Raw genomic sequence first — 11,495 nt, forward strand, 5'->3', positions numbered from 1 at the left:
ATGGAGCGCTGACGGGGGGCGCGGCGGCGGCGGCGGCGGGGAGGGCTCGGCGGGCCATTGGCTCGTGGTCGCGGCAAAGGCAGCTTGAGGACTAGAAGAGCGAGCGGGGCCCGCGGGCCGGGCCGGGGACGACCTGGGCTGAAGCCATGGAGGACCAGAGGGTAGGACCGGGGCGGGGCGGGGCGGGGCGGGGCCCCGGGCGGGGGTGGACAAGGGGGAGGGGACCAGGTGATGCCGCAGCGCCCCCCCACCCCCGCAGCTGCTTTGCGGCCGAGGCCCCACCCCCGCCCCAACCCCGCCCGGATCAAGCCCCCTAATTCGGGACGCAGCACCCCCAGCCGTCGCCCCGACCTCTCCTCCTCTTGGCCGGGGTCCAGGCGCATCCCCTCCATGCCGCCCACGCGCACCCAGAATCCTGGCCCCAGCCTTGACCCATCCCCCACGCCTTCCATCCGGACTGCGGACCAGGTGTCGGGTCTCTGCCCCGCCCCGGAGGACGCCCCTCTAGCTCAGCCCAGGTGGTCCCACGATCCTGTTCCCCCAGGAAAGGGACATGTCCAAGGCCTGGGTCAGGGTTCCAGGCCCCAGCAGGATCCTCCCGCGCGGCTTCCTTCTCTCCAGGCGTCCCCTCACCCAGACCTCGGTCCCCCACTCCCCAGTTACCTGGGCTCTCAGGCACCCTGTTCTCCAGGTTCCTCTTTTCTTTTTTCTAATCCCTGTTCCCAAGGTATCCCCTTCCCCAGGATAGCCCATTTTCTACCGGCATGATTCTGCTCTGGGGTTTTCTTTCCCCAAGGTAGCCCCTCACCCCATGCCCCGCCCTCAGTAGATAGGTACAAGGTTGAGGGCTTTGTGCTGAGGCGGACCTGGCTCAAGCCCAGGGTCTGCCCCTTCCCCAGAGGTTCTTTGTGAGCCTCAGTTTCCTCCGCTGTAAAATGGGCATGCTTGCAGTGTCCATCTGCTAAGTGAGGGAAGATAGGGCCAGAGCTTTGCCCAGGGCCTGCCTCGTGGCGGGTGCCTGAGCTCACTGGCGCTGTGGCTCCCACATCTCCTGGATCTCGGGAAGGCAGAGTGGGGAGCCCCAGGTGGGGGAGCCGGGCCTGCCCGAGGGGCTTACGGGCCCTGCATGTGTGCGTGCTTCCGGTGGCGGCAGGAGGCCCTGCGGAAGATCATTACCACCCTGGCTGTGAAGAATGAAGAGATTCAAAGCTTCATCTACTCCCTCAAGCAGATGCTGCTGAACGTGGAGGTGAGGAAGGAGCCTCTGCAGGAGGGATGGAAGGAGGTGGGGAAGTCTTGGACAGGTGGGTGGAAGGGATGGAGGGAGGGTGCAGCCATGGGAGCTAGCCTGTTACTGCTGATGCCTGTCGGCCGTGGCCTGGCTACAGTGTCCAGGCCTCAGTTTCCCTATCTGAGCATAGGCTTTGGCCCACCCTGGCCTGTCTGACCCCACAACATCTCTCCAAGGCAAACTCCACCAAGGTGCAGGGGGACCTGGAGGCCGAGTTTCAGTCCCTCTTTTCCCTCCTGGAGGAGCTGAAGGAGGGCATGCTCATGAAGATAAAGCAGGACCGGGCCAGCCGCACCTACGAGCTGCAGGTGTGTGTTGGGTGGGGTGGAGGGGGGGAACTCTCCCAGACCCCCACCCAGACCCGATTCCCCCATGGCACCCCCTCAGACTCAGCAGAGCCCATCTGGCCTGTGTCTTCCTCCAAATCTGCTCCTCGTCCCGCACCGCTTCTTGGAAAGGCCCCTAAGTGTCTCCAGTGTCCAGAACCAGACACCCCAGTGGCACTGGCCTCAGTTCCTCTTTTTCCTGGTCTCTCCTCTGCCCCCTCACTGGCTGTCATCCATCAATCCCCCACGCCCACCTGCTCCCCTTGATCTCTGTTCCTACCACCTCCCTCTCACCTTCTCCGTCACCACAGCCCCACCCCCACATCTGACTCCTCCTCCCCTCCAGTCCTCACCTCCAATTTCTCAGCCCTTCCCACTGGTCCCCCAGATCTGGCAACACCCACTCTTGCCAAACACCCCCCCCCAACCCCATGGCTCCTGTGGGGTCTCAGACTCTAAACGGAGGTCCTGGAGCTGAATCAAAGCCTCCTGGACAACTTTCTAACATCCCGCGTTCCCAATCCCAGGAGAATTTGGGGCCCCGAGGCTCAGGTGTGGCCTGGACAGGCGAGTTTTTAAGAAAGAGATCCCCAGGTGATTTTGAAGTGCTGCCAGGAGTGAGGCCCCATTTCCCTCCACCCTCCCTCCCCCATCTGGAGTTGGAGAAAGGCATGGCGCCCTGAATCCCAAAGGCAGTGGGGAGCCCCAGAGCGTTTGCTGCAGTGGGGTGAGGTGTCTCTTCCCTCGGTGCCATGCCACTCCCAGAACCAGCTGGCCGCCTGCACTCGGGCCCTGGAGAGCTCAGAGGAGCTTCTGGAGACAGCCAACCAGACCCTGCAGGCCACAGACAGCAACGACTTCCATCAGGTGGGCACCTCAGAAGCCATACTGGTAGGGCTAGGCCATAAACTACAGGACACCCGGTTAAATTCGCGTTTCAGATCAAGCCCAAGTGATTTTTTTAGTATAAGTGTGGCCCGTACAACATTTAGTATAAGTATGTCCCAAAGATCCCACGGAACATACTTATGCTAAAAAATTATTTGTGGTTGATCTGAAATCTAAATTTAACAAGGAATAATTTGTTTAGTGTAAGCAGATCCCATGCAAATGTTTAGTATTAAAGTATTTCCAGATGTTGCATGGAACATATTTATACTAAAATGTTTGTTGTGTATCTGAAATTCAAATTTAACAAATTTTTTAAAAGATTTTATTTATTTATTTATTTTGAGAGAGAGAGAGCAGGGGGAGGAGCAGAGGGAGAGGGACAAGCAGACTCCATGCTGAGCATGGAGCCCGACATGGGGCTGGATCCCAAAATCTCGAGATCATGACCTGAGCTGAAACCAAGAGTCGGACGCTCAACCAACTGAGTCACGCAGGTGCCCCTAACAACAATGAATAATTTTTTAGTATAATATGTCCCATGCAATATCTAGTATATGTCCTAAATATAGAATGGGACATATTTATACCAAAAAATCATTTTGTTTATCTGAAATGCAGATCTAACTGGGCATCCTGTATTTTTATTTGCCAAGTTGACTAGCTGGATATAATGGGCACCAGGCACTGGGGATGGGGGTGGGGGTAGGAGCCTGTCTTTGCCCCCTTCCCTTTGGGGCACAGCCAAGCGTTTCTGCCCCAGTGGTGGGGGACTTTGGCCAGTGGCTGCCCCTCTGGGCCTCAGTCTTCCTGTCTGTATAGTAGCTTTCTGATTCAATCAAGAAAACTCTTTGACTTTTATTCTGTCGCTTTTTCTAGGCTGCCAAGCAAGTCAAAGATGGGTAAGATGCTGGGATCTGGTTCCCACCCCAGTGCCCCGCCCCTGGTGTGAAGGTGGGGACGCCCAGGTGAGGGTCTCTGGGCCCAGAGCACTGGACCAGAACAAGGGGGAGTGGGTCTTCCACACACTTCCGAGAACCGGGCCTGGGCCCCCTTGAGACGCCTGCCAGCAGGCTGCCTCCACCTTCTTCCCTGCAGTGTGACAATGGCCCCTGCCTTCCGGCTGTCATTGAAGGCCAAGGTGAGCGACAACATGAGTCACCTCATGGTGGACTTCGCGCAGGAGCGGAGGATGCTACAGGCACTCAAGTTCCTACCTGGTGAGAAGAGAACTTTCTCGGGGCCTGGATTTCAGGCCAGTGGTACCCTGAGAAAGGCCGCAGCGAGCCTGGCTTTGGAACCCCAGAGGCGTTGGCCCTGGGGGTGGAGCCCCGAGGCTCCCGTTCCCGTGTGGGTGGAGCCACGAGCAAGCCCACCCCCCAGGGGCCGAGCCCTGAAAAGCCCCACCCACCAGGGGTGGAGTCTCATGAAGGCCACACTCCTATCAGAGAATTCTGAAAATAGTCAACTTCTAACTGGTGGAGTCACAAGAAGGCCCAGCCCTTTGTTGGTTGAACCCTGAGAAAGCTCTTCCCCGCCGCCCCACCCTGGGGAAGCTCCACCCCTGGACCTCAGTACCCGGAGGGGCCCCGGCCCCAAGAAGGCCTAAGGTGCTGGTGGTGGAGTTTCAGTAAGGTGGCCCCTCTTTCCTGGACAGTGCCCAGCGCCCCTGTGATTGACCTGGCCGAGTCCCTGGTAGCAGACAACTGTGTGACCTTGGTGTGGCGCATGCCGGACGAGGACAGCAAGATTGACCACTACGTGCTGGGGTACCGGCGGACCAACTTCGAGGGCCCGCCCCGTCTGAAGGAGGAGCAGCCCTGGATGGTCATCGAGGGCATCCGGCAGACGGAGTACACGCTGACTGGTAAGGGCAGCTCAGCCCTGCTGCCGAAACCCCTCCCCTTCCACCCTCCCAACCCGGTGCGGCTCGGCAATTCCAGGATCCCCTTTGAACTGGGAGGCCTGGCTGGGCTGATCAGGAGTAACAGAAAGTAATAATAATGAAAACGATATTGATGCTCTCCCCTGCATTGTTAATGGAGGGCTTACTAAATGTTTTACCCCCATGTAATGGACAGGCTTATCAGCATTTTACAGATGAGGGAACTGAGGCCCGGGGGAGAAGGCATTCTCCATCCCCAGCTACCATCCAGCATTTGTTCATTCCAGTGTATTGAGCGCCTACGGTGTACCGGGCGGGGCCCTTGCATTAGTCAGCAAAACGGACGAAAACCCCTCCCCTCGTGGAGCTGGCGTCCTCCCAGTGTTTGGGGATTTCCTTGGCAGGTGTAAGAGAGCAGAATGCGTGGGGGGGATCCCCCAGCTGGTGGGGGAGGGTCTGAGGACGGATAAAATCAGGGGTTCCCTAATGAGTTTCAGAAGCGGTCCTGAGCCAAGGGAAATCCTCAGCGGCGGGGAGAGTCTTGCTGACAAGATAACCATCACCACAGCTCTTGGGCTGTAATCAGCCTGTTCTTTATCTGTAATTAGCATACATGGTTAATAATGAGCACGCTAATTGCAGGAAAGAAAAGCTACCAGCCGGCAAGAGGGCCTGTCCTTTGCATCGGAATCAAAATAAACATACCCCACTTTCCCCCCGATATATATATATTTTTATTATGGCCAAATACATATAACATAAAATTTACATCTTAACCATTTTTTTTAAAGATTTGATTTATTCATTTATTTGAGAGAGTGAGAGAGAGAGAGAGAGCACATGAGAGGGGGGAGGGTCAGAGGGAGAAGCAGACTCCCTGCCGAGCAGGGAGCCTGATGCGGGACTCGATCCTGGGACTCCAGGATCATGACCCGAGCCGAAGGCAGTCGCTTAACCAACTGAGCCACCCAGGCGCCCCCATCTTAACCATTTTTAAGGGTCCACTTCGGTAGTAGTAAGTGCATTCATAACGTTGTAAAGCCATCATACCATCTTCATCACTCTCCATCTTGCAAAACTGAAACTCTGTCCCCATGGAACACTGACTCTTCAGCCCCTGGCTCCCACCATCTACTTCCTGCCCCTGTGATTTTTACTACTTTTAGTACCTAACGTGAGCAGAATCCGACAGGATTTGCTCTTTCGTGTCTGGCTTATTTCACCGAGTGCGGTGTCCCCGGGGGTCATCCATGTTGTAGTGCGGATCAGGGTTTCCTTCCTTTTTCAGGCTGAATAGCGTTCCCGTGTGTGGACATACCCGGTTTTCACCACTAGTATCGGCTTCCGTAACGATAGTTCAATGTCAAAGCCGAGGAACCGACACGAGCGTATTCTGCGGTGTTGATCCACATTTCCCTGGTGATTCAGTACGCCTTCATCCGTGTGTGTGTGTGTAATCTCTCCCCTGTGCAGTTTTCTCCCGCGTGCAAATTCACGTAACCGCCACCACGGTCAAGGTGGCGGGCTGCTGTATTCAGGCTTCCTGATGCATCACCCCCTCGCCATACCCTCCTGCCTTCGACAAAATTTCTAGCGAGTGAATTCCGCGGGGCAGGAAGTCGAGTCCGTGAACAGGTGTATGGTCCTGAGGTTGCAGATGAGCACACCCCTCTGGCGAACTAACCCCTGTGGTTATTTGGAGCCCACCTGCCATCTCGACTGCTCGGACAGTCAGGAGGGTTTTGGTTTAGTGTTTGTAACTTACATGCCTCCACTCATCGCATCCTCATGTGAACCCTGCTTAAGATGGGGAATATGATTGCTGGTTTGCAGAATAGGAAACTGAGGCCCGCAGTGAGTTCAGACCATCCATAATCAGATGGGTTCCGGGTTTCTAAAACTGAGCCTTCTGGTTGGTAATCTTTGCTTGGGGGCGGTAGACGGTGTCGCTGAGCAAAGTGCTGAACTCTTGGAGAAGGGGCTCCGAGAAGGGTGAGCCAGTGGTGGGCCCTTGGAGGAGGTGGCAGCCAGCCTGAGGCCCGAAAGAGAAGGGGCGGGTAGAGAACAGCCTTCTAAGCAGAGGAACAACCTGATCAAGGGCTCAGAGGCCAGAGCGCTGAGCCTTTGTGTCTGGAACTAGTTAAGTTGGCCACTCACATCTGTGGGGAGAAGGGAGAGGAGGAATGGGGTCTTTACCTGGAGGGCAAGGGGAGCTATGGGAGGTTTTAGAACAGGGGGTGCTGAGTGCTGTTTGGGATGATCAGAGAATGGGCATTCCATGGGGAACACTCAGGAGGCACCTGGACATGTGGTTTGGGCTAGAGGTTGGGCTGTGGGTGCTGTGGTGGATGGATGGTATGTGAGGGGCAAGAAGGGGTCAGGGAGCAAGCAGAGTGAGATGAGTAAGGGCCCCAGACTGAGTCGCCCTGACATTTAAGAGTGTCAAGGAGGGAGGAGCCTGCAAAGAGGACCTAGGGAGAACAAACAGAGGGGGCGTCCAGGAGACCACTGTGCCTTGGCTGCCAAGGGAAGAGAATGTTCTAGGAGGGAAGGAGTGGTCAGCCAGGAGGTCCTGCAAGGTGGGGACTGACAAAGCCAGAGGAGGGAGAGGGAGTGAGGCAGCAGAGAGGGGTTAGGGATGCAGACAGCTCTCTAAAGAGGTTTAGCTTGAGGGGAAACACAACTAAAGACAACTAGATAGTTGCTTTTTATTTTTTAAGACTGGAAGAAACTAATAAAAAAGGACATAAGGGAGTGTGAGGCATATCCTAGAAGTGGGGGACATTTTTACCCTGGCACGGCTCGATCCAGGGCTTCCAGCAACTGACTCGCTCACTGTTGTTCCCTGCGTTTGTTGGATCTGGGGGCTGCATTCTGAAGGAGGCTTGCCAAATGCACTGATAAATTTTCCCAAGAGGAGGGGCGCCTGGGTGGCTCAGTCGTTAAGCATCTGCCTTCGGCTCAGGTCATGATCCCAGGGTCCTGGGATCGAGCCCCACATCGGGCTTCCTGCTCTGCGGGAAGCCTGCTTCTCCCTCTCCCCCTCCCCCTGCTTGTGTTCCCTCTCTCGCTGTGTCTCTCTCTGTCAAATAAATAAATAAAATCTTAAAAAAAAAATTTTTTTTTCCCAGGAGGAGCTTCCTCCTAGTTGGCCAACCCAGAGAAGACAGTGACTCTGCTCCCTAGAATACCAGCCCAATGTCCCAGGGAAGATTCTTACTGGCCAGTTTGGGTCATGTGCTATTCCTGAACCTGCTGTTACTACTTCCTAAAGCATCCTGATTGGCTAGTCTGGGTTGGAGGCGGAGCCAAGTTACACATAGTCCTGCCGGTGAATGAGGGTCAGGGTGGTTTCTCAGGGATAAGATGTCGTTTGCAAGGTGCTCCTTAGAATGAGGAGTGGTGGGATTGCCCTGGGACACAGGGACCTATAACCAGTTGCTCAAGGTGTACACAATGTTGAGATCCCTCTGTTGCTCCTAGGTCTCAAGTTTGACATGAAATACATGAATTTTCGTGTGAAGGCCTGTAATAAGGCAGTCGCAGGCGAGTTCTCCGAGTCAGTGACCCTGGAGACACCAGGTGACTGCCCCCCCACCCTGCCTGTGACTCCATAACCCCTCACCCTGGGGCCCCAGGTACTGGTGTGTAATGATAATCTTCTAATCAGGGTTCTGTGACCCTTTTTGCTCTGGTTGCCAGGAAGCTCAGAGCTTAGTCCACAGTAGATTCCTCAGCCCAAGTGTCTAATATAAACCTGCTATTGTTTTTTGCTTTTGCAGTTGATCCCATTTTACCTGGATGGTTTTTATACTCTTTCCCTCTCTCTCTCACAAACACACACACTTACTCTCCCTTCTAAAAAAAAACAGATAAGGGCTCTTAGAGTGAGGGATGGGGTATCAGTCGTGAAGACCGATCTTACTCTCCTACAGCAACACCTTTGCATGCCCTTGTAGGAAGTCCTTCTGCAGTCTAGCTTAACTATGGTGCTATAGCCCAGCCCCTTTCCTGCCATTAATCCCCAGCGGAAGCACAGGGCACAAGCGCTTTGGAAATGCCTCCCGACCTACGGTACCTTTAGGCAACAAGCCCTCGGCCTTCACTCCCGCAGCTGCACGCTCTGCCCCTTCCGCGCTTCCCCGTCTGTCTGTCTTGGTGTCTTGCTGCCTGTCCTCTCTGTAGCTGTCTGCCCCTGAGTCCGTCCGTCAGTCTCTCTCTCTGTCTCTCTGTCTCAGTCGCCGTTGTCTTTTTCTGTTCTCTGTCCCTGTCACGGTGTGTCTTGGTCACTGTCTGTCTCTCTGTCTCTCTCTCTGTCTCTCCGGGTTTCCCCATCTCTGTGACTCCCTCGTCTGCCCGGCCCCAGCGTTCATGTTCCGCCTGGATGCGTCCACATCTCACCAGAACCTGCGGGTGGATGACCTCTCCGTGGAGTGGGACGCCATGGGCGGGAAGGTGCAGGACATCAAGGCTCGAGAGAAAGACGGCAAGGGGCGGACCGCGTCTCCCGTCAACTCCCCAGCGAGGTAGCCTGTCCCCCCCGCCCTTCCCTGAGTGTCTGATGGAGGAGATCAAGCTGGACAGGGACACCCAGAGTCCTGCGTGGTCAAGGCTGGGGTGGAAGGAGGGACATGGAGCTGGAGGAGTGCAAAGAGGAAATGAAGGGAGAAGAGGTTTTTCACTGGGTTTTGACGGGTGAATAGTTTTCCACATGAGGAAGGGCAGGGGCATGTTCTGATACGCGGGGCCCAGCACACGAAAAGAACCAAGTCCTGTGGAGGACTGATGAGAAGACCATGGTGGCTGGGTGGGCCAGGAAAACCCTCCTCTGGGGACAGTGAGGGCCGAACTGAGCCTTCCCCTCCCCGCCCCTCACAGAGGTGTGCCGTCCCCCAAGAGGATGCCCTCGGGTCGTGGGGGTCGGGACCGCTTCACGGCTGAGTCCTACACGGTGTTGGGTAAGGAGGAGCGAAGACAGGAGGGCAGAGGGGACACTCTGGGCAGGGCCCTGATGGTGGGGGGGGTGGGGGCGGAGAGAGCTTCAGCTGGGGAAACTGAGGCAGCCACCAACCAAGCTTTCTGGGAATGGGTCTAATAATGTGTTGCTGTGGCGCTGGAGGAGTGGGAGGATTGGGAGTTGGGCTTCCTGGGGGTGGGGGGCAGAGCTTACAGAGGCTCTGGCCTAGAGATCAGCCAAGGGGGGTTGTCCTGCGGTTTGTGGAGTGCCTGGGATTTGCAAAGTAGCTGGAAAGAACGGTTGCCGGTCTTGGCTAGAGTTGGGGTTAGGGTAAGAAGCAGGGGAAGGGGTGGAGGGGGGCTGGTCTGCAGGGTGGCTGAGACCTCGCCTAGTTGTGGTCAGGAGAGTAGCTGAGGTCAGGGAGGAGCAGGCCCGGAGAAGAGATATATGTGGGGGTGAGCCCTGTATCTGTGGAGGAGCTGAGATGGTAGATGGACAGGAGCTGGGAGGGGGGAGGGGCAGGAGCTCGTAGAGAAGCTGAAGCTCAGGAGTCGCTGGATCAGGGAGGAGGTGAGCTGGCAAGAATCTGAATCTGAACCTGGGAGAGTGTGCACTCGGGGATTAGCTGAGATCCAGGAAGAGCTGAGGTCCAGAAGTTGGCCTCCGCCAGGAGCTGGGGTCTGGGTAGAATCTAGATTCACAAAGCGATAGGAAGGAGTCCCAGAGTGCCAGGGAGTGTCTGCGCTCCCGTAGGACTTGAGGCCTGTGGGAATATGTGGAGTCGGCCAGGAGCAAGGGTTTGGGGATTACGTAGTCTCTGGGAAGAACTGAGGACTGAGGAGTATCTGGAGGAAGTTTCTAAGGGCTGGAAGCATCTGGAAGGAGTAGCTTGGACCTGCAGAGAATCTGAAAGGATTAGTTGAGGCTTGGAGAGTATCTGGGCTTTCTGAGTATCTAGAGGAAGTGGATGCAGCCTGGGGACTACCTGGGAGGAATAGCTGGGAACTGAGGAGTATCTGGAGGGAAGAGCTGGGGTCTGGGGAGTACCGGGGTGACCACCCCTTTGTGGAAGGGCATCTGGGGCCCGATTCCACCCGGCCCCCGCTGCCTCCCCCCCCCCCGCAGGGGACACGCTGATCGATGGTGGGGAGCATTACTGGGAGGTGCGCTACGAGCCGGACAGCAAGGCGTTCGGCGTGGGGGTAGCGTACCGCAGTCTGGGCCGCTTCGAGCAGCTGGGCAAGACGGCCGCGTCCTGGTGCCTGCACGTCAACAACTGGCTGCAGGTCAGCTTCACCGCCAAGCACGCCAACAAGGCCAAGGTGCTGGAACCCCCCGTGCCCGACTGCCTGGGCGTGCACTGCGACTTCCACCAAGGTGACCCCGAGCCCCGGTCGGCCTCGCGAGCCCCCCTCCCCGCCCGCTCTCTGCTGCAAGCCCCTCTCATCGCTCCCCCCCGCTCTGCCTCCACCCCAGGCCTCCTGTCCTTCTACAACGCCCGTACCAAACAGCTGGTGCACACGTTCAAGGCCAAGTTCACACAGCCCGTGCTGCCTGCTTTCACAGTGAGAACCCTTCCGCGGCGGGGAGGGGGGGGGGCCGGGGGCTGGCTCTGCTCCTGAGCCTGCCCGCTCCCCTCACCGGTCACCGGTCCCCAGGTGTGGTGCGGCAGCTTCCAGGTGACGACAGGCCTGCAGGTCCCCAGCTCTGTGCGCTGCCTGCAGAAGCGGGGCAGTGCCACCAGCAGCTCCAACACCAGCCTCACCTAGGCCACTGGACCGCCCCCCCGGCCCGGCTGAGTTTGGGGAGCCCCCCCCCCCAGGCCTTGGTTGTTTCAGCCGGCACCTTCTGCTTGGAGCCGGCACTTTGCTGCTTGGAGCCTTAACTCCTGATTGGGGGGGTCACCAATGGGGAGCGGGCATCAGGGCGGGCCCTTGTCCCCACCTCACCTCCTAATAAAAGTCAATCACTGGCCAGGCCGTGCTGATGGTTCTTTGGGGCTGGCTGGCACTGAGTGTGCCCCAAACCTCTCTGGACCTCAGCTTTCCTGGCTGTAAAATGGGCCTTTCTTGTAGGGTCAGGTGGCAGGTTTTGCTGAGCAGGTGGGGCCTGCTGTGGGCGGACATCTGACAGACGCTCACGGCCCCC

The 11,495-nt window shown here is 57.0% G+C and overlaps 1 protein-coding gene across 1 annotated transcript; it reads left to right on the forward strand.

Moving 5' to 3' along the window:
* The first annotated feature begins 44 nt into the window (after nt 1-44).
* FSD1 (fibronectin type III and SPRY domain containing 1) lies at nt 45-11,476 on the forward strand. The gene is made up of 13 exons (XM_032394843.1): nt 45-161; nt 1,154-1,249; nt 1,468-1,599; nt 2,383-2,484; nt 3,385-3,407; nt 3,604-3,725; nt 4,163-4,372; nt 7,874-7,972; nt 8,757-8,916; nt 9,269-9,348; nt 10,473-10,724; nt 10,824-10,912; nt 11,006-11,476. Exons 1-13 carry the CDS (start codon nt 147-149, stop codon nt 11,114-11,116), a joined length of 1,491 nt encoding a protein of 496 aa, XP_032250734.1. The 5' UTR covers nt 45-146; the 3' UTR covers nt 11,117-11,476.
* Nucleotides 11,477-11,495: the final 19 nt, after the last annotated feature.

This window comes from Phoca vitulina, unplaced genomic scaffold, assembly GCF_004348235.1.
Source record: "Phoca vitulina isolate PV1807 unplaced genomic scaffold, GSC_HSeal_1.0 scaffold81, whole genome shotgun sequence".
Classification (NCBI taxonomy): domain Eukaryota; kingdom Metazoa; phylum Chordata; class Mammalia; order Carnivora; family Phocidae; genus Phoca; species Phoca vitulina.

Excerpts from the sequence above, each read along its gene's own strand:
- FSD1 (XM_032394843.1), top strand. Across the intron at positions 1,250-1,467 it reads AGATGCTGCTGAACGTGGAG|GCAAACTCCACCAAGGTGCA; the intron begins GTGAGGAAGGAG and ends CATCTCTCCAAG. Across the intron at positions 7,973-8,756 it reads AGTGACCCTGGAGACACCAG|CGTTCATGTTCCGCCTGGAT; the intron begins GTGACTGCCCCC and ends GCCCGGCCCCAG.